We start from the raw sequence: 23,481 nt of genomic DNA, 5'->3' as shown, positions 1-23,481 counted from the left end.
CTCCTAAGGGGGGAGGAGTAAGTTATTGTTTAGGCTAGGTGATTCTTCTTCCCTTAGGAAAATGAGCTGACCATGTTCAGACCCCTTGAGGTGGAGATTTATGACATCAAGCAATGTTGAATTACTTCTATTGGAGAATGTGATTTTGGGGCATTGTTTCTACCTTCTGATATTGTGGGGCAATTCCAGGTTTTGTCAGATCTGGAATTAACACGGACTTTGCCAATTTGATGCTTTCCTAAATAAAATAAATTGTTTTGGAAGATGGACTTTGCTCTTTTTAAATGGATTTCATCACTTGGAAACCTAACATTTTATTCTCTGCTCAAGTTTATCAATAATAGAGATTTTGCCATGAAATCTGTCTTTATGTATGTGTATGTACATATATAAAAGTTATAAGTAATCTCATTTGTGGTTTTCTATAAGCAGCTTTCTGGGATTTAAATAAATGCATTGTAAATAAAAAAGCAAAATGGAATCCATACAAATCACTTTAAGCAGAAAAGAGATGAAAAATTACAATTGCAATTTAAATTGAAACCAAGAGCAGTTCTAAATATGAAGTGTCATACAGACATCTCAGGATTCTAATTGTCAATTTTAGGAATATGAATACATTTTGATTTTGTGTTCTTAAACAATAGGCACTCCTCTGAAATTTTGCAATATTTTAATTACATACACACACACACACAAATATTTCAAAGAGGATGTTGTGTGCAAAAATATGCTATCACAGAAGAATTTGTGGCTAACTCTAGGGCCAATTCGCACCATATCCAAAGACAGTCCTGCTTTTGCTAGAAAACAGACATCAGCAGGTAATGTGAACTGCAATAATATAGAGAGAACACATACTAACTTCTTTTCAAAAGTAAAAGTAGCTCTTTCTTTATGTTTTCAAAAGGCTTAAAAATACTGTAAGATTGCAAAAATCTATGGGAGACCCCTATAGAATTGAATAAAATAAATGCAAGAATGGTACTGAAAAAATGTATGTCCCATTCTAACTTATTATTTTCTACTCTTAAAAACAATTGAAATATAGACACATCTATTTTTCACATAAGCTGATTTCCTGATTTTTTTTCTCCCATAAACATAACCCTGTCATGAAACAACTTTTGGTTAAAAGACAAAACAATTTTCATAGTGCTATTGAAATTTGTTAAATTTAACTCTGGATATGATAAAAAAAAACAGAGACCATTCACTTCACAAGTTTAAGCCTAAGCAACTCTTAGTTTTCTAGCATATGCCTGGTCTTGTTTATTCAGCAGTAAATCCACTTAGGGAAACTGATCACTAGCAAGGCATATACAATATAATGTTGCAATCTTGGTAGACCAAAAGAAAAAAAATGTTCTGAATAAATTCTTCCTAGCAGGCAATTAAGAAAAGATGCAATTTTAATGTTATAGTAAAAAAATTACATATATGTATATGTATTGTCTAATGATTTTTACTGTTTGTGTAGTAATTCAATAAATGTAAAATGTGTATGGGTGTCTTTGTGTCTGAGAGGAGATGCCCATTTAAAGAGGTTACCTTTTTCCTCTCAACTTCAACAATAAATACCTTGAATGTTTATTTTTCCTGGCTTTCTGTCTCTTGCAGCCATGCATATGCTTGGTCTAAATTGGCAGTTACAACCAGCAGATGGACACACCTTTAACAATGGAATAAGGACAGGCTTGCCAGGTTCTGATGATGTAGCAACCATGCCATCTGGAGGTAAAGGTGAGGACACAGCTGTATCTTTTGCTCTTGAAAAATCAATTGCCCCTGTGTTCCAACTTAAATTTAAAATAATCACATTTTATTGGAGCACATTAGAAATAGAAACCTAGTCATCTGAAGGATTTGATTGAAACAATTCTTTGTTTTGAAGTTTTCCTGGTTGGGTAGTTTATTTTCAGGGCAAGTTTGGCTACAATCCTGCTTAATTGTAACTGTTTGGAAAAGAGTCTTATTTTGAATACTATCTTCCAACAAAGAGATTCAGAGGATTTTTTCATAATGATCGTTGAGGATTTTTTCACATTGATCAAATCCAGTTACCTATGCCTCCTTTTAGAAGAAAGAGATTATGTCTTCCTTTCCTTCATCCCTATGTGAAAACTAAGGAAAACAGAGATTTTACAAGAAAGCAGAATAATAGTTTTTGAATCTGTCAGTACTTTTCAAATGAGATGGCAGATTTTTTATTTTATTTTGAAAACTATATCAGGACTTTTAAATAAATGGAAATATTAGTTGGGCCTAGTGTTTAAGGCTCCAAGATAGAAACTAGGAGATCGAATTCTTGTCCCATCTAAGGCAGGAAAGCCTGGATCAGCCATTCTCTCTCAACTTCAGACAACAGGTTTGGGTCAGATGGTCATCTGAGCCAATACCTGTCTCAACAAATGGATCAACATTTGGTTGATTTTTAAAAAGTGGATACTGCACTTGTGGGACAGAAGTTTCATTTACAGTGATCAAGGCTGAAAGGTCATAGGTTGAACTTCTGCCTAAAGATACTTGAAGGAGAAAAAGAGAGGAAAAAATATTCAGCAAAGATGTGGATTTCAGACCTTGTGAATGTGAATAATTTGTTCATTTCACTAAGTAGCAGGGTAAATAAAACCTTTGGAAAATATTACAGTGGAATCCATATGTCTCAATTGTGATAAAAACAAACTAGGTCCCAAAAGTGGAGGCATGGTAGCAGAAGAAAGTGTGAAATGTTGCTGATTTTTTTTCTTCTTGCTTCAATTTATTTAAGGCTAATATTATCAAGATAGCCGTTTTTAAGATGGCTTCTATCAAACTTTAGGCCCATCAGCTATTTCAGACTTTGCTTTCTTTGGCTGGGCAAAATGACCTGTCATAAGTGATAGAGCCCAGGAGGAGGAAGTGCTCAAAAATTAGTTTTGTAAAAATAATAATAGGGAGTCATACCCATATGTTTACCTCAAAAATATGTATATTGCAATAAAGCTGATTTTTGCAGAATGCCATGTAGAATGGAACAATCTAGTTAGGTGTGCACATTTAGCTATGAATTATCACATTGAAAAACAGTAATTTAAAAATAGCAAATATGAATAAATATAATAGGTGTGAATCTGTGTGTATGAATGTATCTCCAAGCATGCCAAAATCTGATTCACTAAAGAATCACAGTCATCATTTTGCTTTAGTAAATTATATATTACCCCTTGAGACTGGTGTGGAAACAGGAATTATATTTGGCAGTACTCAGGGCCATTTCTGCTTTGGGACTTGCTCATCATCCCTGGAGGTGAGGATGGCCCATGTTTGGTAGCTCCTGGGAGTACCTAAAATTGTGGCCATGCCAACAGGCTTGGGTATATCAAGGAAACAAATGTGTTGAGATAGCTATGGATTGAGTATATAACACTAAAGGTACTCTCTTCTTGTCTTTTTAAAATAAGATTGATGTCTTATTATGGAATGTTTCCATGTTTGTTTTATTATTTATTTTCATTGTACATCACCCAGAATCATGTTCTGTGTGATATATGGCTATATATAAGTGAGGAATAAATAAGCAAACTTTGGGGAGATAAAATATGTCAGATAGGAAAGTAATTTTGCATTACATATTGTGTTTGTATTTCTCTATATAACCTAGGAAATTATGGTTAATATTTTTAATGTACTTATAAGAAGCACAGAGTTAAATACAAAGAACCAACAACACTGACCTTTATTTTAATTGATGGTCCACATTTTCCTGTGGTTTACAGTCTTGACAAGTTTTGGCACTACTATCACTATGCAGATAGATATCTGTAAAATATTAAGAAGTGATTTCTAAATGTGGTTCCCAAGTTTGAAAAGGTTAAAACTATAGGTCTGCAAATAACCAAAATAGAATAATCAGCAGGAAGGGAACATATTTTCAAAAATATAGTTAAAGCTCATTTTTAGGTTAATTATTTTAAAATGATCATTTTAAAAATCTCTCTTTTTTGTTGTAAATCTATAAGTAGATTCATAAATGGATCAGATGACAGCAGGCAACATACATTGGCAACATCCACAGGAAACCTTTCTAGTTCACAGTTTTGATGCCAAGATCATTTAATTTCTAAAAATGTCCAGCATTTCACACATACCAACTTCCTAAAAACTGTTAAAATGCTATCTTCAATTTATGTTGAAAATAATCAGAAAGGTATTATAAAACATAAATGTAAAATATACGATGCAAGCATCTAGAGAATAAGCAAAGAAAATATTGAATTAGTTGGTTTTAATGTCACATCTAACCATGGTTTATTTTATTTAAAATTTGATAAATAAACTGGATTCACATTATGTACTAATCTATAATCAAATCAACATTATGGCTGGATGTGAGCCCTTCTCCTCCTGTTTTAGGATGCATAAAATAGAAACCCACAACATTTCAAATCCTGTAAATCTACTTCACTTACCAACTTGCTAAATTTAGTCCTGTTTTTAGATTACTTTCAATCAATATACACAATATTTTGCTGGATGGTTCACCTTATTAAATGATTTACTGAGTAAATTACATTTTGGAGTCCATAAAAATGCAGAGCAAAATATGAATTCATATGGGACTGAAAAGTGATCAGGCTTTTGAATTTTTGAGCACTATGCTTTCAAGATAGTTATGACAAAACTACAATTATTAATCCATATTATTTTATTAGTATATTACTTTTGGCTTGCAAAGAGTATATATTTTCTTTATTCATGTTGCATGTTCTTCAGGAGTGGGATTCTACTGGTTCAGTCCGGATCGGTAGAACTGTTTGTTATGATTCTCCGTAGTTTGGAGAACCGGTAAATTGGGTCTGTGGCTGGCTCCGCCCCTCTCTGCCTGCTTCTCCACTACCTGCCTATCAGTCCTTATCATGCATGCTGCTGCAACACTGCTGCTGCAGCCTGCTCTTGCACACCTGCCAGACCAGCCATTGCTGCCTGCCTTCTGCTGCAGCCCTGCCTTTACTGATCTCCCTGGGAGAGTGAGGCTCTGCAAGCCCTGGTCACCTTCCCCCCACTTGTCTTTTGCCACCACTGCTGGTCACCTTTCCCCTCCCACTTGCCTTTTGCTGCCACTGCCGGTTGCCTTCCCCCTACTTGCCTTTTGCTACTGCTGCTGGTCACCTTTCCCCCACCATTTGACTTCTTCTGGGGAACATGTGGAGAGGCTTGTATAGGCTCCAGCCAGGTCAGCAGCTGCTTCTCTCACCTGCTGCAGCATAGCGGAAAGCTTCCAAGTCCCCCTCCCATTAGAAACAGCTCCTGAGCAAGCAAAAAAGCAAGCCAGGTTGAATCCTGCTTCTCTCTGCTTGTCCGGGAGCTGTTTCAGATGTGGGGTGACTTGGAAGCTTTCCACTGTGCTGGGAAACTCTTGTTCTCCTAAAAACAGCAGCAGGAAAAAAACACGTGGAGAGGCTCATATAAGCAAGGCGCTGAGGACAGCTGACAGCAGCTGCAGGGAGCAGAGCCTGGAAGCCCTGATACACCACGTGTGTGGCCGCATGGATGGCGAGAGGAGGACTGATCTCAGAGGCCCCAATGCCACTGGAATTGCCACCTCACTGCTGCTGCATCCCCCACCCCCTGCAGGTATGGTGAGCATGAGCCCCAGGATGGGTGACTGACCGCCTCAACTGTTGCTCCCACTGACTGTTTTCTATGCCAAGAGTGGAGGCGAAAGAGAGAAAAAACCATCTTAGTGCGAAGAAAAGTTGCGCGTCTCCCCATATTTCTCTCTCCGCTAGTAGCCTCTCGCAGCACCTTTAAACTTAGCATGCTTTACAAATGAGGAGGAGGGGATGAGGCTGCTCGCAGAGATAGGAATATGGGGAGACGCACAACTTTTCTTCGTGCTGAGCTGCTCTTGCCAGTGACTCCAGACTGTTTTTCTAAGATTAGATTAGGGGTTCCCAAACTTGGCAACTTTAAGACTTGTGGACTTCAATTCACAGACTTACTAAGCCAGCGTTGCACACACACACACAAAATCATTGACCATTTTGAATACATAGCAGAAAGGATAAAGAGTATTGGATACATATATGCAAATGTGTGTGAAAAAAACTGCAAAGAAATAGGATTATAAAAAAACAGCTTCCAATCTTAGCAGTTATAGATGAGAGAGAAAGAGAAATGAGAAATAGAGAGGGAGAAAGAAAAAGAGATAAGAAAGAAAAAGATGAGAGAGAGAGAGAGAGAGAGAGAGACAGATGAGAAAGAGAGAGGGAGAAAGAAAGAAAGAATGACAGAAACAGACATACCTGTTTAAAAGAAAATAGAAAAATGGCTCTTTGACTGTTTAAGGTTGAGGATCCCTAGGTTAAACAAACACCATGGTCGTTAAGTGAACATTTGTGGTAATTAAGCAAACACTGATTGTAAAACAAGTCCATTTTCCCCAATGGGCATCTTTAACTGAAAACCAGAAGGACTTGTTTTGAACTGGCAAAAAACAGTCACAAGACTGTGTGGGATATTGTAACTGGTCATAAGTGAGTGTGTGTATGTATGGCTGTCAAAACACCAAAAATAGGTCAAGTAGCTCTGGGGAGGTCAGTCATAAATTAAGACACTTGCTAAGCAACTGGCCATTAAGTGAGAACCACTTATATTTGGTTTGCCAGTCACATGGCCACCTAGCTACACCCACCCTAGTCACATGGTCACCTAGCCACGGCCACCCCAATTACATGGCCACCTAGCCACACCCAGTCAGTCACATGACTACCTAGCCATGCCCAGTCAGCGAGCCATGCCTTGGTGGTCACATGACCACCAAGCCACACCCACAAATTAGACCAATGCCCACAGAACCGGTTGTTAAGAAATTTGAATCCCAATCCCTGATGTTATTAAATAACATACTTACTACTAATTTCTATTCATAACCTTAAGCAGGAAGAAAATATGTTGACAAGTTTTATAGTATGTGTTTCAAACTGGACTGCACTGGACTGGACTAGACTAGAACACAACACAACACAACACAACACAACAGGAATTTCAAGGTACCTAAGAGATTTTCTAGTCCAATCCCCTGTTTGAGCAGGAAACCCTATACCATATCAGACAAATGGCTATCCAGTCTCTGTTTGAAAGCCTCTAATGAAGGAGCACCCATAACTTTTGAAGGCAAGCTATTTCATTGGTTGATTGCTCTTCCTGTTAGGAAATTTCTCCTTCGTTCTAGGTTTTTTGTCTGTTTGGTTAGTTTCTATCCATTGTTTCTTGGCTTGCCTTTTGGAAAATAGTGATCCTCTCGTATGAGCTCCTCAAATATTGGAATACTGCTATCATGTCTCCCCTATTTTTTCTTTTCTCTAGACTAGGCATAGCCAGTTCCTGCAACCATTGTTTGTATGTTTTAGTTTCCAGCTCCCAATCATTCTTGTTGCTCTTTCCTGCATTCTTTTTGGAGTTTCAACATCTTTTTATATTGTTATGACCAGAACTGAATGTAGTAATCCAAATTACGTCTTACTAAAGCTTTGTAAAACTGTACAAGCACTTCACACGATCTTGATTCTATCCCTGTATTAATTGCAACCTAAGAGTGAATTTGCTTTTTGGAGACCTGCCGCACACTGTTGGCTCATATTTAAGTGCTTTTCCACTAGGACTCCAAGATCCCCTCAGAGTTACTGCCATTAAGCCAAGTTTCACCTAGTCTGTACCTATACAGATGATTTTTTTTTTGCCTGTGTAAAACCTTACTTTTAGCTACATTGAATTTCAGTTTGTTAGCGAGGGCCCAGTGTTCAAAACTAGCATACCCTGTGCTTACTGCAGAAGTTTCTAAAATCTTTCTGACAATACTACTCCTCTAAAAGAATCTGTAAAGGTTTTTTATGGATATTGAGAGCATATATGGAGGCATGTATGTATGTATGTATGTATGTATGTATGTATGTATGGTATTCAGCTCTGTTCGGGTATTTTCCCACGTCATTGTAGTTGTGCTTTTAAAGTTGTAGCGACATTTCGGCAGAATCACTACAACTTTAAAAGCACAACTATAATGATGTGGGAAAATACCCGAACAGAGCTGAATACCATACATATAAATACCCGCAAAAACTTAAGAAAACATATATATGCAGGTCTTAATGTGTTCAGGTCTTTTCCCGTGTAAGATTGAGAGCATCTTGGCAACATTTTGACGAGGTCCCACTCGCCATCTTCAGGCTGGTGCTTTTGGCTTCATGCTTGTGTGAGCAAAGTGTGATTGGAGCTGCCGTTTCCCTATATATACCGGTGGGGAGGTTGGCTATCTTGTCATTTCTTGATTGGTTGATGGAGTTGATGTTTGCAGATTGGCTGGATTTTTGTAAGAACATGTGTGGCTGAGGTATTGGCTGTGTGTCTATCAGCCTCCTGTGTTGTAACGACCTGGGTGTGTGATGACCTGCTGAGTTCTATTGTTTTGACATCCTGGGTCTTGTGCTGTAATCTCCTGGGTTGTAATGACCTGGGTCATGGGCTGTGTGATGACCTTCTGAGTTCTATTGTGGCATCCTGGGTCTTGTGCTGTAATCTCCTGGGTCATTGGCTGTGTTGCAACATCCTGAGGTTTTGTGGTGTAACCTCCTGAGTTCTGTGATGTGATATCCTGAGCGGATGGCTGTGATGTGACATTCTGGGTTTTGGTTTGGCTCCAAGTTTGAGGTCTGGATATGTATTCATGGCGTGTGTCCGTTTGCTTGGTTTGGGGGTCAGGGGGTGTAGCAGCTGGTGATGCAGCCATGGTCTGGTTTCTGGATGGTGGTTGTCTTTCGTCTATGGGATGGGTTTGGATTTGAGTCTGGTGAGGGAGAATGGTGGTGGTGTCATGTGTTGTTTTGGGTCCAAAGTTGGTTTTCGTGGCTGGGACTCATTTGTTGATAAGAGCTAGTTTCCAGATGTCTGGTGGGCAGGAGGCATCGTCCATTTATTCATGTTATGGGGGTGTTTCTCTATTTTGATGGCTTCCCTGATTATTCTCTTGTTGAAGTGTTCAGTTTTGGAGATTAATTTTGTTCCGTCAAAATTAATTTCATGTCCTGTGGCTTTAAGGTGCTGGAAAAGAGACTTTTCTGACTGCGAACATCAATTCCATGAACCAATCAAGAAATGACAACACAGCCAACCTCCCCACCAGTATATATAAGGAGACGGCAGCGCTGATCATGCTTTGCTCACACAAGCACGAAGCCGAAAGCACCAGCCTGAAGATGATGAGTGGGACCTTGTTGAAACGTTGCCAAGATGCAGACGAACACAATACAGAAGCCTGATGATGGCAGATGAGATTCTGCCGAAATGTTGCTCCAACTTTTAAAGCACAACTATAATAATGTGGGAAAATACCCGAACAAAGCTGAATACCACAAATATATATATTTGTTTTCTGAGGTTCTCGCGGGTATTTGTATGTGGATCTTTGGTTATTCGGGTTTTCTCCCACGTAAAATTGGAAGTTTCTTGGCGACGTTTCGATGAAGTCTCATTCATCATCTTCAGGCTTGTGTCTTCGGCTTTGTGCTTCTCTGAGAAGATGGCAGATGAGATTCTGCCGAAACGTTGCTCCAACTTTAAAAATACAACTATAATGATGTGGGGAAAAAACCCAAACAAAGCTGAATACCATACATGTAAGTACTCGTGAAAACTTACAAAATTATATATATATATATCAAGTTGAGAAGGCTATCCATGTTTAGAAAATAGATTAAAAATGCTTTCAATAAATATTATTTATTGAGGAGCCGAGGTGGTGCAGTGGTTAGAGTGCAGTACTGCAAGTTACTTCTGCTGACTGCTGGCTGCCTGCAATTTGGCAGTTTCGAATCTCACGAGGCTCAAGTTTGACTCATTTTTCCAAGGTCAGTAAAATGATGACCCAGATTGTTGGGGGCAAGATATTGACTCTGTAAACTGCTTAGAGAAGGCTGTAAAAGCACTATGAAGCGGTATATAAGTCTAAGTGCTATTGCTATTGCTTTTAATAATTTGACCTTAATTTCCAGGAAGATTTTTTCAGGTTGATATTGCAAGATGTTATGTCAGATGGTTTATTTATTTTGTTCAGCTGAATTGTGTCTTGATGACTATAATATAATATTCTCTATGCTCTAGTAGTTTTCTCCAAAACAAAGTGGTATTCCTTATTTTTATGAAAAAAGTCGTGTTATCTATAGTAGGGCAGTACTAGTTTCTGATTACAGCTTGCTGATTGCAATTAATTAGTTTGATTGTCTTTGCAAACTAATTATCTCTAATAATGTATTTTGCATCAGATAAAACTGAACAGACAAAATTAGTCGGTTGTTACCAACTTCTTTTTATTTTCTACAAGTGTATGCCTTTGTGTTATTTTTTCCCCACACTTATTGGTAATAGCCATGTTGTTTTTAATTTTCATAGCAATACCACTATAATTGGAATCTCTTGGATTCAGCAAATAAAAAATCAGTTGTTGTTCAAGAAAAAGAGACATGGAGGACTAGATAGGTTATGTGGAAAATGATAGGGGTTCAATGTAATCAAATGAATATGCTCTTAGAGAGCAAGGATGAGAAGAAAGTAGCTGGAGAGGAAATCAGAAATGCACCTGAAGGAAAGCAGAGGGACAACTCACAACCTGGTCAGCACTTTTTTATTCTTCTACCATTGGGAAGGAGATATAGAAACATAGGCAGCCGCACAAACAGGCTGAAGAACAGTTTTTATCCATGGGCTGTCAGACTCCAGAATGGAAAATAACCAGAGGTGGTATTTCTTCTAACCAGTTCTGGAGAACCGGTAGCGGAAATTTTGAGTAGTTTGGAGAACTGGCAAATACCACCGGCAAATACCACCTCTGACTGGCTCCACCCCCATTTATTCTCTGCCTCCTGAGTCCCAGCTGATTGACTGGGTTTTCTTTTGTTGCCCTGCATAGGAGAACAGAGCTGGAAAGCAGGTTGGTGTGGTGGGGAGGGAATGGGATGTTGCATACCCCAGGAGTGGGGAGGGAATGAAGATTTTGCAGTATCCTTCCCCTGGAGTGGGCAGGGAATGGAGATTTTGCAGTATCCTTCCCCTAGAATGGGGTGGGAATGGAGATTTTACAGTATTCTTCCCCTGTCATGTCCACTAAGCCATGCCATGTCCACCAAGCCATGCCCACAGAACTGGTAGTAAAAATATTTGAATCCCGGCACTGAATATAATCTACAACAACATAGTATAATTGACTTGAGGGGCACGTAATAAGTTCACATGGTGCAATAGGGTAATATGTTTGTTAGTAGGATTCACTGAGTTAGGGATTTTCTGTCTTCACTGAGTTGTATTGTGTTGGGAGGGGGGTGCACGAAAAGAGATTCAGCCAATCTCATTGCACACTTCTTGTACTCTGACAATAAAGGTTTGAACATGATATTGAAATTGAGGAGAAAAAGATTGTCCTGCTTTGATTCTTTTTGGTATAAAACAGGAGTCTCCAAACTTGGCAACTTTAAGACTTTAAGACCACTCCTAAAATTCCTCAGCCATCCAGCCACAGTGTTAAAGTTGCCAAGTTTGGAGAGCCTTGGTATAAGAGAAAGGTAGGCTTTCAATATTAAATTATATTGTACAACAGCAGAGTGCAATAAGTCTTCTGGAGTTTGTTTTCTGTCCAGGCTTATCTAGAAGGGATGATAAGATATAAATGAAGAGTTAAGTCTGTATGAAATATCCTTGTAAGCCTATTAAATGTCTATAATGATTACTATCATGAGTTTCTATGAAAAGAAAATATTACTTGTTGCATGCTTGGCTCTGTTCCACAATGAGTAAATTAGTTGGCCTGACTGAGATATACTTATGTTGTTGTGGCCTATGCTGTGTTATTTTTTTTTAAATGCAATGGGGAAGATACAAATGAAGGCCTTTGGCCTCTTTCCCTCTCAATTTAGTCTGGCATGCATAGGAAATGTACTTTGCATTGCAAACTGCAAAACAATAATTTGTACAAGGTAAATAACAATCGTCTAAAAGGAATAATGGAGATCCTTTTTTACTTACAGGTGGCTAAATACATGCTTTGAGTTCAAAATGTTTCCCCAGATAGGAAGAAATACTCATTCCAAATCTTGTTCATATAGTTCTGTGAAGATAACTGCAAAGTTCTTTCAGTAAAGCAAGCTTCAAGTAACTTGTAGGATTTTGAATGTGCCACAAATATATTATACCAAAGTATTGAGCTTCCCTTTTTATCTAGAGCCTTTCATTTTTGCTTTTAGCTATTTTGGAATGTTATTGATATTGATTCATCAGCATCTGTGCTGATGAAGCCAGTTGGAAGTTTGATAGTGTTTCAAGTAGCATCATAAAATGGCTGTTATGGAGATCTGATCTGTCATAAAACCGGGGAGAGGGAAGAGAATTAGGCTTAAACATCATCAACAAAGAGGAGAGCTGGTGAGGCTAAAGGAGAATTGACTTTCCAGTTAATCTAGTTATAGTGAAAGGTGAGGTATAGTCCTTCATTAGGCATGAGAGCTGGCTGGGTGAACTTGGCCCAGTATTTTCTCTTAAGCCCAATCCACCTCACAGAATTGCTGGTGTGCAGAAAGCAGAAGAGAGGATCATTAGAGATAGATAGATAGATAGATAGATAGATAGATAGATAGATAGATAGATAGATAGATAGATAGATAGTTATAGAGAGGGAGGGAGAGGGAAGGGGAGAGACAGAGGCAGAGACAGAGCAAAAAGATATGATCTCTAAAAGAAGCTCAGGATCTGAGACCCTGAGAAATTAATTTAGGGATGAGTGAAAGGATGGCAAGAATTTTAATAAGGCCTAAAAAGGCTTTTTCTACCTATTGTAAATGCAAATCTCTAGTTTCATTCGAATAGGTTTTGTGTGTGTGTGTGTGTGTGTGTGTGTGTGTGTGTGTTCACTATGGGAAACATTTCCCTATGAGGCAGAAAGAACTGTTTACCTAGGGAGAAAGGTCAGTAATGTGCCAGTGTATTTCTTACACAACTAGACAAGGGATAGAACTGAAGGCAGAAAATGCAGAGCTGAACTGAGAATAAGTGAAAGAAGTTGATGGTGGCTGTAGGTGGCCTGATGCTAGGGCTGCCCATCCCAGCACTGAAACTGTATATAGACCAAGTTATAGGTTGAAATTGACTGATTTTCAAATCATCCCATTTTAAGCATGGGTGCTTAGTGATGTGCAGGTGCAGGCCTTCTTCAAAAACCTCATGAGTTGCTCACTCCTACTTATATGACTCAGAAACTGCTAATTTAAAGGGAGAAAGAACTATACTGCTAAATCATCACATTTAGGAAACTGAAATTTATTTACATTAGCGGTGATTAAACTTATATGTTTCCCCCTATAAATATTTCCTATTTACTTAGCAATGTTAGAGATAGTGATTAATCATTTTCAACACCTGCTGTGCCTATTTTGAGATGTCATGATTCAAGGATATCATCTCCAGAGGCTTCAACCATTTTATTTCTTTCTGCGCTTCAGAGTCTTTGCATTCTATGAACAGAATGCAAATTTTTATCTATCTAGGACTATATCATACAGTATATAAAATTATTCTATTTCTTCCTCTGTCACCACCATTGTGTACTGTGGTGTAACATTTTTTTTAAAAGAAATTACTACAAAGTAAACAAAGACTCTAACTGGTCAAAGTCAACAGAAATTCTAGGACTCTCGGCTTGATACGGATTGAGTTATTTGCCTGGCTTGAACCTGGCACAGTTCACTATGGATAGATGAGAATTTTTATCATATACTAGAATGAAGCCATTAAAAAAACATATTTGCCATCTGTCAGAGTAAGAATGGAAATTCTCTCTTATATCCCCAACAGTTCAAGTATGTTGTCTCCTCTTCCTATCATGTTTCAATAGCCTCTTTGCTGTATGTCCTAACCTTGAAACTGCCTATTTATACAATTAACTCATTTGTCCTAAGAACTGCTGCCTATTGCCTTGACTCTCGCGAAGATTCCTCTAGACCAGCTTGACTCTAGTTACATCATAGACAAGACAAGTCAGTGCCTTTTTAAGCATCTCCATTGCTTTCTTCCAAGATGCCTTGAGACTTTGTATCTAGAATACAGATTTGTAAAATTGATCTGTCAAATGTTTTTTAATATCTTGGACAAACTGAAATATATTTTCTTATTAATACTTCTAGTGAACTGGATAATTTAATGTCATATTTTGAGTTGTTTATAATTTCCATTGGTAATCTTGGGTTTCCTGCAGTATATTTATTTTCTTACTTTTCTCTTTCACCATGTCAGCACTGATTGGGCCAGTAAGAATAAAGGGATCTATACAGTATATGTGCCATTGTCACAATGTGGTTTTAGACACTTTGCATTAATCTGTTTAGTTTATATTTATATCAAAGAAGCACCTTAAGCTGTAAACATAATATATTAACAATAATTCCCATTCAATAGTAAAACAATGTAAAAATTAAATAAGGCAAATTGATGCTCTACCTGTGAATATTCCACAACCAATTGATTCAACTTGCAGAATTCCACAATATTTTAAATCTAGCAAGTATGAATTATAATTTTTCATGCATATGTGTAAGTTGTAGAGGGAAACCTCCTCCCAGAATGTCAGTCCTATGTACATGCAATTTTAATAATTTTAATACTTTTAAACATGTGGGATATGTTGTAGTATTTTGAATTCGAATCAAAAGAAACAAAGATAGAATCTAAGAAAACGAACGACTAGTGAAACTTTGAGTTATTTCCATAACTTTCATGTGTGAAAGTAACTGTAATAATACTACTTTCTAAGTTACAATAGAGAAAAATCAGCAGAACCATACCAAGTGCTATTAGTAGAATTTATTGACAGTCCCAAACTGTATCATGTAGGGCATGAACTGTGTTAGACAATATACAATAGTCTATCGATTACTGTCTAACAGACAATAAAATAGAAGTCTGCAGAGACATTCTAAAGGTTCAGATAATCCCTGCTTTAACTGTACTTTATCAGAAGAAATGTAGAATCTTGAAAAATACTCAATATTCACTTTTATGTACTAGAGATAAAACGAGTGATGCAGAATAATGGTAATTTATATAGTGAAGATATTTAACTTTTGTTAATTTTTTTCATGTCTCAGGTAGGACCTCGAATCATGATTATTTTGCAGGAGGAACAATATTTCAGAAGTTGAATTTTGCTACTTTTCAAAATCGATTTTGATCACTCTGCTTTGTATCCCTATGCATGTTTCTATTCCAATGAATGTTGTTTTAAAACTGCCTTCATTTGCTCCTAGCTATGCTGTTTGTGTAATCACATTCTATTCACCTTTCTAAAATGCTTATAATTTAAATTTGTTTAAAAGTATTAAATTTAACATTATTAACAAGGAAGATTTTTAACTTAATTTATATAATTAAAAGTATAAAAATACTTTCATGCAGATTAATATATACAAATGTACAACTGGGTGATAACAATATTTCCTACACATCTCCCAACATTTTATGTTTATAACTGCATCTTAAAGGGTTTTTTTTTCCCTAGAAAGAACACTTTTCTTATATCCCTAAGTTCTTCAGAGACCTTCCTATTAACTCCACTTCAGGGTAGTTCATGAAATATGCAGATAAGGAAATTGAAAACAAACTTGATTAATTTTGCAAATCCTACTTACTGCATTCAAGACATATATTGTATTTGTTTGGTCTCTTAGGATACTTTCATTTATCTGTACTCTAAACAGAAAGTTGGAATATAAATATAAACTGAAATAATCACCATTACCATCAAATTTATTAGCAGTATTTCCACTTGAATGAATAAGGATCCACATACATTTGAGTAGCAGTTAGAACACTGCTTCAAATCACTACTTTAAATACAGCACATGGCTGTTGCTTTTCCTATACATTAAAAATATTATGATATCTGCTTAAAGAAACATTTATTGGTGAAGCATAAAAACCAATTTGTTAGTGGAGAAGGTATCGGAAGGGAAGGGGTAAAGAAAAGTGTGTGTGTATCTGTGGTCAGCTTTTAGTCATCAAGCACAATTATAAGAAGGGCTACTAAGCATTTAGTAATGAAGTTCAGTAGGAGAAAGGAACAAAGCACACCAGAGAACTATACCTGCTCTAAGGAATCTTCTGAATATTTGCTGATTGCAAGGGATGTGACTTGAGAATTGCTGATTACCTTTTGTGGGTGATTAAGTGACTTCTTTCTGCTGAGCAGGCAGAGGCTGCCAGAGAGACAATAGCAGGAATATAAAGCAACTAGTTTCCTTGAAACAAATTCTCTGAGTGATGAAAGATAGAGAGCTTACAGGACTTCAGCAGATCAGTTTAAGGGAATCCCTAACGTTTCTCTTCCTGGGTAGTGGGTACTGACAGAACCAAGAAGGAAAAAGACATCTACTATTGGTGCCTAAGAAACAGAAAATGAATGGTATGATCAAAATCTTTACCTGAATGTTTGCGGAATGTTTACCGTACCTTCCAGAAAACAATTTCATATATACATACCAGCAAGTACCTGCTTGTCAACAGTGCCTGGAAAAAAAAAAGACAATTGGAGCATTAAGTGCCATTGCCTTCAGCTCATAAAGGAGTTGAACATTTATTAGCTCAAAACAAGTCATTATAAATCAGCTGACAGAGGAAGCAGTTCTCTGTAAGTGAGAGAATATAATGTGCAAACCTAATGGTAAGAATGACAATCAGAAAAACATAGTCAGCACTGCTGAAACCTGAGGTGGTAATAGACCATATATATATAGTCAGTTTTCAGAGAAAAGGAAACACGGCTGATCAAGAAACAGGAGGATGAATTCTGTAACCATTCTGCCATACATTCTCCTCCCTCCTCCCTTTCCAAAATTGAGTAGAAATATCAGCATAAATTGCACTGCTTTGACAGTGTTCCCTTAATATTCATCCAGAGTGAGCCTATGTGGTGGTGTTGTGTAAGGTAATAATTATCCCAGAATTTTTTTTCCACTCAATATCAACTATTGGAAAAATTGCCACCACCACCCTAATATATATGTTGTGGAAGTCCTTGTTCTTTCTGGATGTTCTGTCTAATCAATTTTTCACCATTTTTCATGTATTTTGATGATTTGTGCAGTCCAGATGCAGTCACAAGATAAGCATTGTTGAATATCCAGCAAGAAAATAGCTCTGTGTGGTTGTTGTTGTCTACAAGATAGTGTGCTTGGAAGAGAAGTAGTAAATAAATAGAAAGAACCATTATTCATTGTTTCATTTTGAATTTTCATTTCATACTTCTGGAGTAGTTACACAGGAATATTGTTTGACATTGCATTAATCCCATTTATTCCATTTGTAGCCAGTGTACTCTACTGTTTTTTTTCCCCTTCCTTTTCTTTTGTGCTCTGATATTACTGAAGACCCATTAATCTGGAAAATTAAAAAAGACACAGTTTATTAAAAAGATATTCAAAGATTAAGAGTGTTTAACCAAAGCATTCTCTTGCCATATAAAGACTTTGGCAGTACAGTATGTTTAAATGGCTTTTCATTGCATGCAAGTATAAGTCTCAAGACCACAGGCAATTTGAAACTTAAAACTGGAACTTGTTGCAGTGATAATTGCACTTAAAGAAAATGGATGAAGAGGATATGTTTTGGTCCTTGGATTATTCACACTTCCCTGACGTATAATTATAAAACTGTTGCATATCAAAGTAGATTTTTGCTAAACATTACGAAAGACTTGGGCAAATTGATTTACTTCCTAAGATGTTAGCAGTAATTTAATGTGTATTTTTATATGGATGAAAGTACATGTAAATCATACTCACGATCATGATCATGTCAGTATAAGACTTATTCCAAATTAAACATTTGCATTCATATAGATTTTTAGAAACATTCCCATCAGTATGCATTGGAAAAGTAAACAGTATGTACATTTTATAGTTTTTAAGGCAATTGGACCATTTAAACTGAAGAAAACCAATGGTAAAATGCATAACTGATTCTAGTTAACACAAAAAGTGGCTAATGCTAAGAACATGAACTGGGAACAGTGTCAGGACAATGGTTAGCACAGAACCTATAATCTGAAAACTTAAATAATGGTCTTATGAATGCCAGTTAGTGTTTGAGTAATTATGAATGCTAACTAGCATCCATGAACAATGACCAACCCCTCTATTTGCCTCTGGAGACCTCATGTATCCATCTGCACCCTTACACCTTTTCCAAAGTCAAGAAATGAATTGAAAGGTTGGTAGATAGCTCACTATGAGCTCTAGATGGTCAAAGGGCTAAGTGCAATTAATACCTTCATTGTCATTGTCTTCCAGCTATGATAAAAGCCAGAAATTTAATTTGGATATTGTTTCAAATATTTGTAAGTTGTTTTTGCATCTACATGTAATGACATTAAGTTCTTTCAATAGTTCATGTGCTGGTAAAGATGGTTTAGTTGCCTTAAAATCAGATAGAGGATGGAGGCAGGCAGGCAGGCTGGCAGACAAACAGACAGACAGATCTGTCTGTGTCTCTTATCATGTCTTCTGGACAGCTTCCATAAATCTGGAATATACAATATAAACATGAATAGCACTTAGATTTATATACCCCTCCATAGTGCTTTACAGCTCTCTGAATGGTTTATAATGTCTGCATATTGCCTCCAACAATCTGGGTTCCCATTTTACTGACCTCGAAAGCTTGAAAGGCTGAGTCAGCCTTGAGCCCAGTGGGCAGAATTAGCTTGCAATACTGAATTCTAACCACTGTGCCACCACAGTTTCTCCTGTATTATAAAATAATACAAATAAATAAACTGAAATATATTTAATATATGGCGTATAAATTATTAAGCTAATATTATAAGACATACATTATTCATGAGGCCAATAGAAATAAGATCACATTACATTTATTTTGTTCCCAGAGGAAAGACATAAAAATATGCAAGATATTTGTATACCGCAGTAACGGATTGGCTTGCTGCTGTCTTGAGAATAGGGATGACAGTGGTGAGAATGCAAGCTAAGAAAATAAAGGAGAACACATGGGAATGTGTCTGAATTGTAGAAAAGACAAAATGTATTTGGGCCCTGATTGCTATCCCTATAATTAATGCTTCATATAATGTCTTGGTATGGTTCTCCACAATAAATAATGATCTTCCTGTTAATTTTTTGAGATATCTGGATATCTTCATCTGATCATTAGTTAAGGGATTATGGAAGCTTAGAAAAGAAGATGCACATAGTACTCACACATCTGGTAGGCACAGCTTCTTGTAATCCAAGGTTATTTAGGTGTCGTGGAATTGGATGCCTGGTGACCATATACAATACAGTAATTTGTAATGTGTCCAAAGACAGTCAAGTAATTTCTTTGATCCCATGATCCATCTGATCTGTTTTCTTTCACTGCTTGTTCTTTAATTCTACCAAGCCTTCTGTTTGTCTCCACTTGTATCACATGCCCAAAGTAAGTTTCTTTATTTGATCCAAGATTGAATGGTTGTTCTTCAGCTTAGAAGTAATGCACAGATCTACAATTCATTTTTTTCTTCTCAAATTTGTATTAATGTCAAGGTTTCATAATTGCTTATGACTCTTCTCATAAGCAAGTCATGTAGTTAAACATACTGGCAGAAAGTAAAAGATATATAAAAGATATATACAAGAATGTGTTATTATTGATGGTGTTCTTTTTTGGCCTTCACAAAGCAAAAATCTAGGAATTCAATGAAATATAATTTTTATTTAATGTTTCTATATTACTGTTTCATAATAGTTTTATATATAGTACATCAGCCAAAGGTATTGCCTAGGGGACATTATTAGCCAAAAGATTTCCACTAAAAATATGATAAAAGATAATAAACTCAATATGATGAACAATACATTTAGTTTCTTAATATTTGGTAGAAGAAATTTTAACTGTCTTTAAGTGTATTTCATTTCATCTATTCATTTCTTTTTATATTTTGATTGCTTACACACTTGCTTGGTATTTGACACAGGATGAATAAAAGCCACTGAAATTATTCCGTTACTTTCCCTTGTGGATTTATTTTCATATTCTTTTCACAATAGAATGGTGAAAAGAGGGCAAGGAGCTTTTAATGTGCTTAGCTGACTCTCCGCTCTTATTATGTTTGATCAGTAAAGAGCAGCACTGGAAATAAAAATGGGAGAGAAGCTGTATGCAAGATTTTAAATGCCCCAGGGAACAAGTTTATAGCTTTTTAAGAAGAATATTGTCATTCTTACATTAAAATTCTACTAGAAGCAGTTTGCTTTCATTATTATTTTTAAAGCATAGGTTGGTAAATTTAGTCTTAATAACTACTATGCACTTTGCATTGACATATAGGTTTGCCACCCAGTTTCAACTTAAATAGGAGTGCTAAAAATAAATCTATTTGATTCTGACTGTCCTATGGTTTTATTGGCTCTTGTCTTCCAGGACCATGGGCCACTAGAAATAATAGCATTGACAGTGGGGAGGCAGACGTCGGACGGAGGGTCACTCAAGAAGTGCCACAAGGAGTATTCTGGCGAGCACAAATTCACATTGCACAGCCACAGTTCCTGAAATTCAATATCTCTTTAGGGAAGGATGCACTTTTTGCTGTCTATATCAGAAGAGGACTTCCACCATCCCATGTACAGGTATTGTACTAAAATGCTTAAAAGAAGATGATGATGAAAAAAATGGGAATTGTTTTGTAACTACTGTAACTTTTTATCTGAGTATTTGTGTTATTTGTCCTGTGTTTAGCAAAGATTCTATGAATTTCCAGCCTCTGTTACATTGAGGGCCATTACTAGGACTGAGAACATCCTCAGTCCTAGAAATCCATCCTTATCACAATCACTTTTTAATCTGTTAGCTTTTTCCCATTTAGTGTCCTTCTGATCTTTTGGAACATTGGGTATGACAACAAGGCCTAGAATTCCCATGCTTGTCTGATAATTGCTATCCCACAACAATTGGCAGGTGATGAGTTGGAGAAGAAACCTAACTAGAAAGTGAAAAGGAAGGGGAAAAACACCAGCGAAGAATGCAGCCTCTAATATTATTTATTTCAGGTTTAAAGGGGGCTTTTGTGAAATATGTGAGGCATTACCTGCTCTGCTTTGCCATATGTACATTTGTAATCATATTCTTAGACTTTAAATTTGGAAGGATGTTCTAAATTTGGAGAGAAAATTACCAGATTATCATCCAATTCTATGCTATTAGCCTAGTTAAAATGCAAAGAATACATAACATCAATTCTCCCTGGGTTTTGATTTTATTCCTGCATTTGGTATTCAAATCCACAAATCATTGCTTAAGTTTACTCCTAATCATAGTCTTGCACTTCAGGAGTCCACAGCTCTGGCTTTTCCCAAACAAACCAATCTTTCTTTTATTCTGGCTTTGGCTAATAATATTCACCTATTTCAATATTCCCAGAAAATACACACTAGCTTTCTGAGCAGCTATAAACCTTGACAACAGGATAACACTATGTGGCAGCATCTATTGATTACTTAATGTGCTGCTAGAAACAGCCTGTTCTATTCCAGAATAAAAACAGCATTAAAAGCTTTTCTATATGTCTTGCGAGATTTACATTCATAATCTGAAATTGACATTAGGTAGCATCCTAAAGTTAAAAATGAAAATGCCATGTTCCCACGGTTAAAAAATTTTGATTTGGCAAAGGAGGGTAAAGCTTGACAGTTCCTCGCTGAATAATGTGGATAAGCCAAAGCAAGTTAAAATCTTTTGAGGGAACAAGTCAATAATCAGAAAATTAGGTACATGATTAACCTGAGAATGTGAAGATGCAGTTCCTCTCTGAAAACCACAATGAGTTTGAAGGTTCTCCATAACTCTTTAGCAAATATTTCAAGTGCCTCGTCAGTCAAATTGATGGAACTGGGGGCCTGTTTAGGAACAATCCTGTGAATAGGGAATGATGTATCAAAGGAATAGCAATGCTTCAGAAATGCTACCTTGAGTGACATATTAAAAGCTAAAACAAAAAATGCTTGATAGCTCTGTGAGTTACAGTATTCTCTGGTGATAAAATACCTAACATGCTTCAGTAAATTACTCTTAAGCTTGTTCTACTTTTTATATGTTGAACTGAAAATTAGTTGAATGTTTAGATGCCTGAGAATCCTATCTCTATTATACATTCATGTGCAAGCAAATACAAGTGTGTTCATCAACAAAATAGTCCAAATGAAAAGAGTAGAAAATCTGATAAAAATTAATTAAAAAATGTGTTAGTAGTAGCCTAGTCAACGTAATGTTCTTTATCTGGCTTTCCTATATAATGTTACACTCAAGGAGATAGAACTTCTTTGCCAAAGATGTACTCTACTTTTTCTATTATCCTAATTACTAGTAAAGGCTAAAGGGAAAAAGGATGAACCGGAAGTGTTTGTTTGCTTTATAAACTTATTGAGATTTTAGTATATAAATTTAGCTTTAAATTACACTCAGTTTCATTGACTTGTTTTCGGTTTGTCATGTTAAGTGTCAAATGACTGGTGGATGGGATGGCACTTCAGTATATAATCTTCAGATAAGATATTTATGAATAAAATCATGTACTTATTTAAAATTACTTGGCAGAAATTTATATTGTTTACAGGAATAAGCTCCCTTAAAAGTGTACTATGTTCCCATTGTAAACTTAGATGCCATAGTAAAAAGAACTTACATATTGTTATTTTGATTTAACAAGTCCACTCCAATCTACCTTGTAATTTCCAAAAATACTGGACTATACATTGTAGAATTCCTACTTCTCTTAGAAGTAATACAACACATCTGGAAATGGTGAACTAAACTTGTCCTCCATTAACAGCAGAGCAAATTTATAAAGTTAAAACAGTATGTTTATCATTAGAGAGAAGAAAGAAAGATAATTTTTGCATAATAGAAGAATGAAGCCTATTGTCAAAAGACAAAGTAGGATAGGCTCAGAGGTGATAAATGCTTTTACTAAACAAAAACAAGAATTATAACTTTTCTTTAGAGATGTGCTTCAAAGAAAGCAACAACAAAAACAACAACAAAAACAAAATAAATTATATAAAATATATTTTATCTGTCCTCTCATTTTAAAAGTTTGTCTTGGACTCACAATATCTCAAAGAAAAATACTGTATATTTCACTGCATCTTCAAAAGTTTGAGATGGCTGTTAGTAACCTGAATTATCTTAAAATGCTACATTGCATTTATAAATTAATATTTGACACCAATTCCACAAATGCACGAGAAATTAAACAGTAGTAGTACAGCCTATTAAGTGTGAAGAAGACATAAAAATAGAAAATGCAAACCCCAATAATTTATAGATAAATTACTCATCCCTTAATAGAAACATGGAGCATACAGCTTCAGTTTGAGAGTCTTAGAATTCTAGGTTTGATTGTACAGTAGAAGCTTC

General features: G+C 36.3%; 1 protein-coding gene across 4 annotated transcripts in view; it reads left to right on the top strand.

Annotated features, from left to right (window-relative positions):
• TENM2 (teneurin transmembrane protein 2) overlaps positions 1–23,481 on the top strand; it is an 865,315-nt gene that overhangs the window by 647,405 nt on the left and 194,429 nt on the right. For all 4 annotated transcript variants that reach the window (XM_087924563.1, XM_087924565.1, XM_087924562.1 and 1 more), the window contains 2 exons: positions 1,621–1,743; positions 20,491–20,696. In XM_087924563.1, coding sequence (XP_087780689.1) covers positions 1,621–1,743; positions 20,491–20,696 — 329 coding nt within the window. The remainder of the gene's footprint in view (positions 1–1,620; positions 1,744–20,490; positions 20,697–23,481) is intronic.

Source organism: Pseudonaja textilis, chromosome 2, assembly GCF_049901715.1.
Source record: "Pseudonaja textilis isolate UNSWEBS1 chromosome 2, rPseTex1.2, whole genome shotgun sequence".
Classification (NCBI taxonomy): Eukaryota; Metazoa; Chordata; class Lepidosauria; order Squamata; family Elapidae; genus Pseudonaja; species Pseudonaja textilis.
The sequence above is the reverse complement of the archived record's forward strand: the minus strand, read 5'-3'. Positions and strand labels throughout refer to the sequence as shown.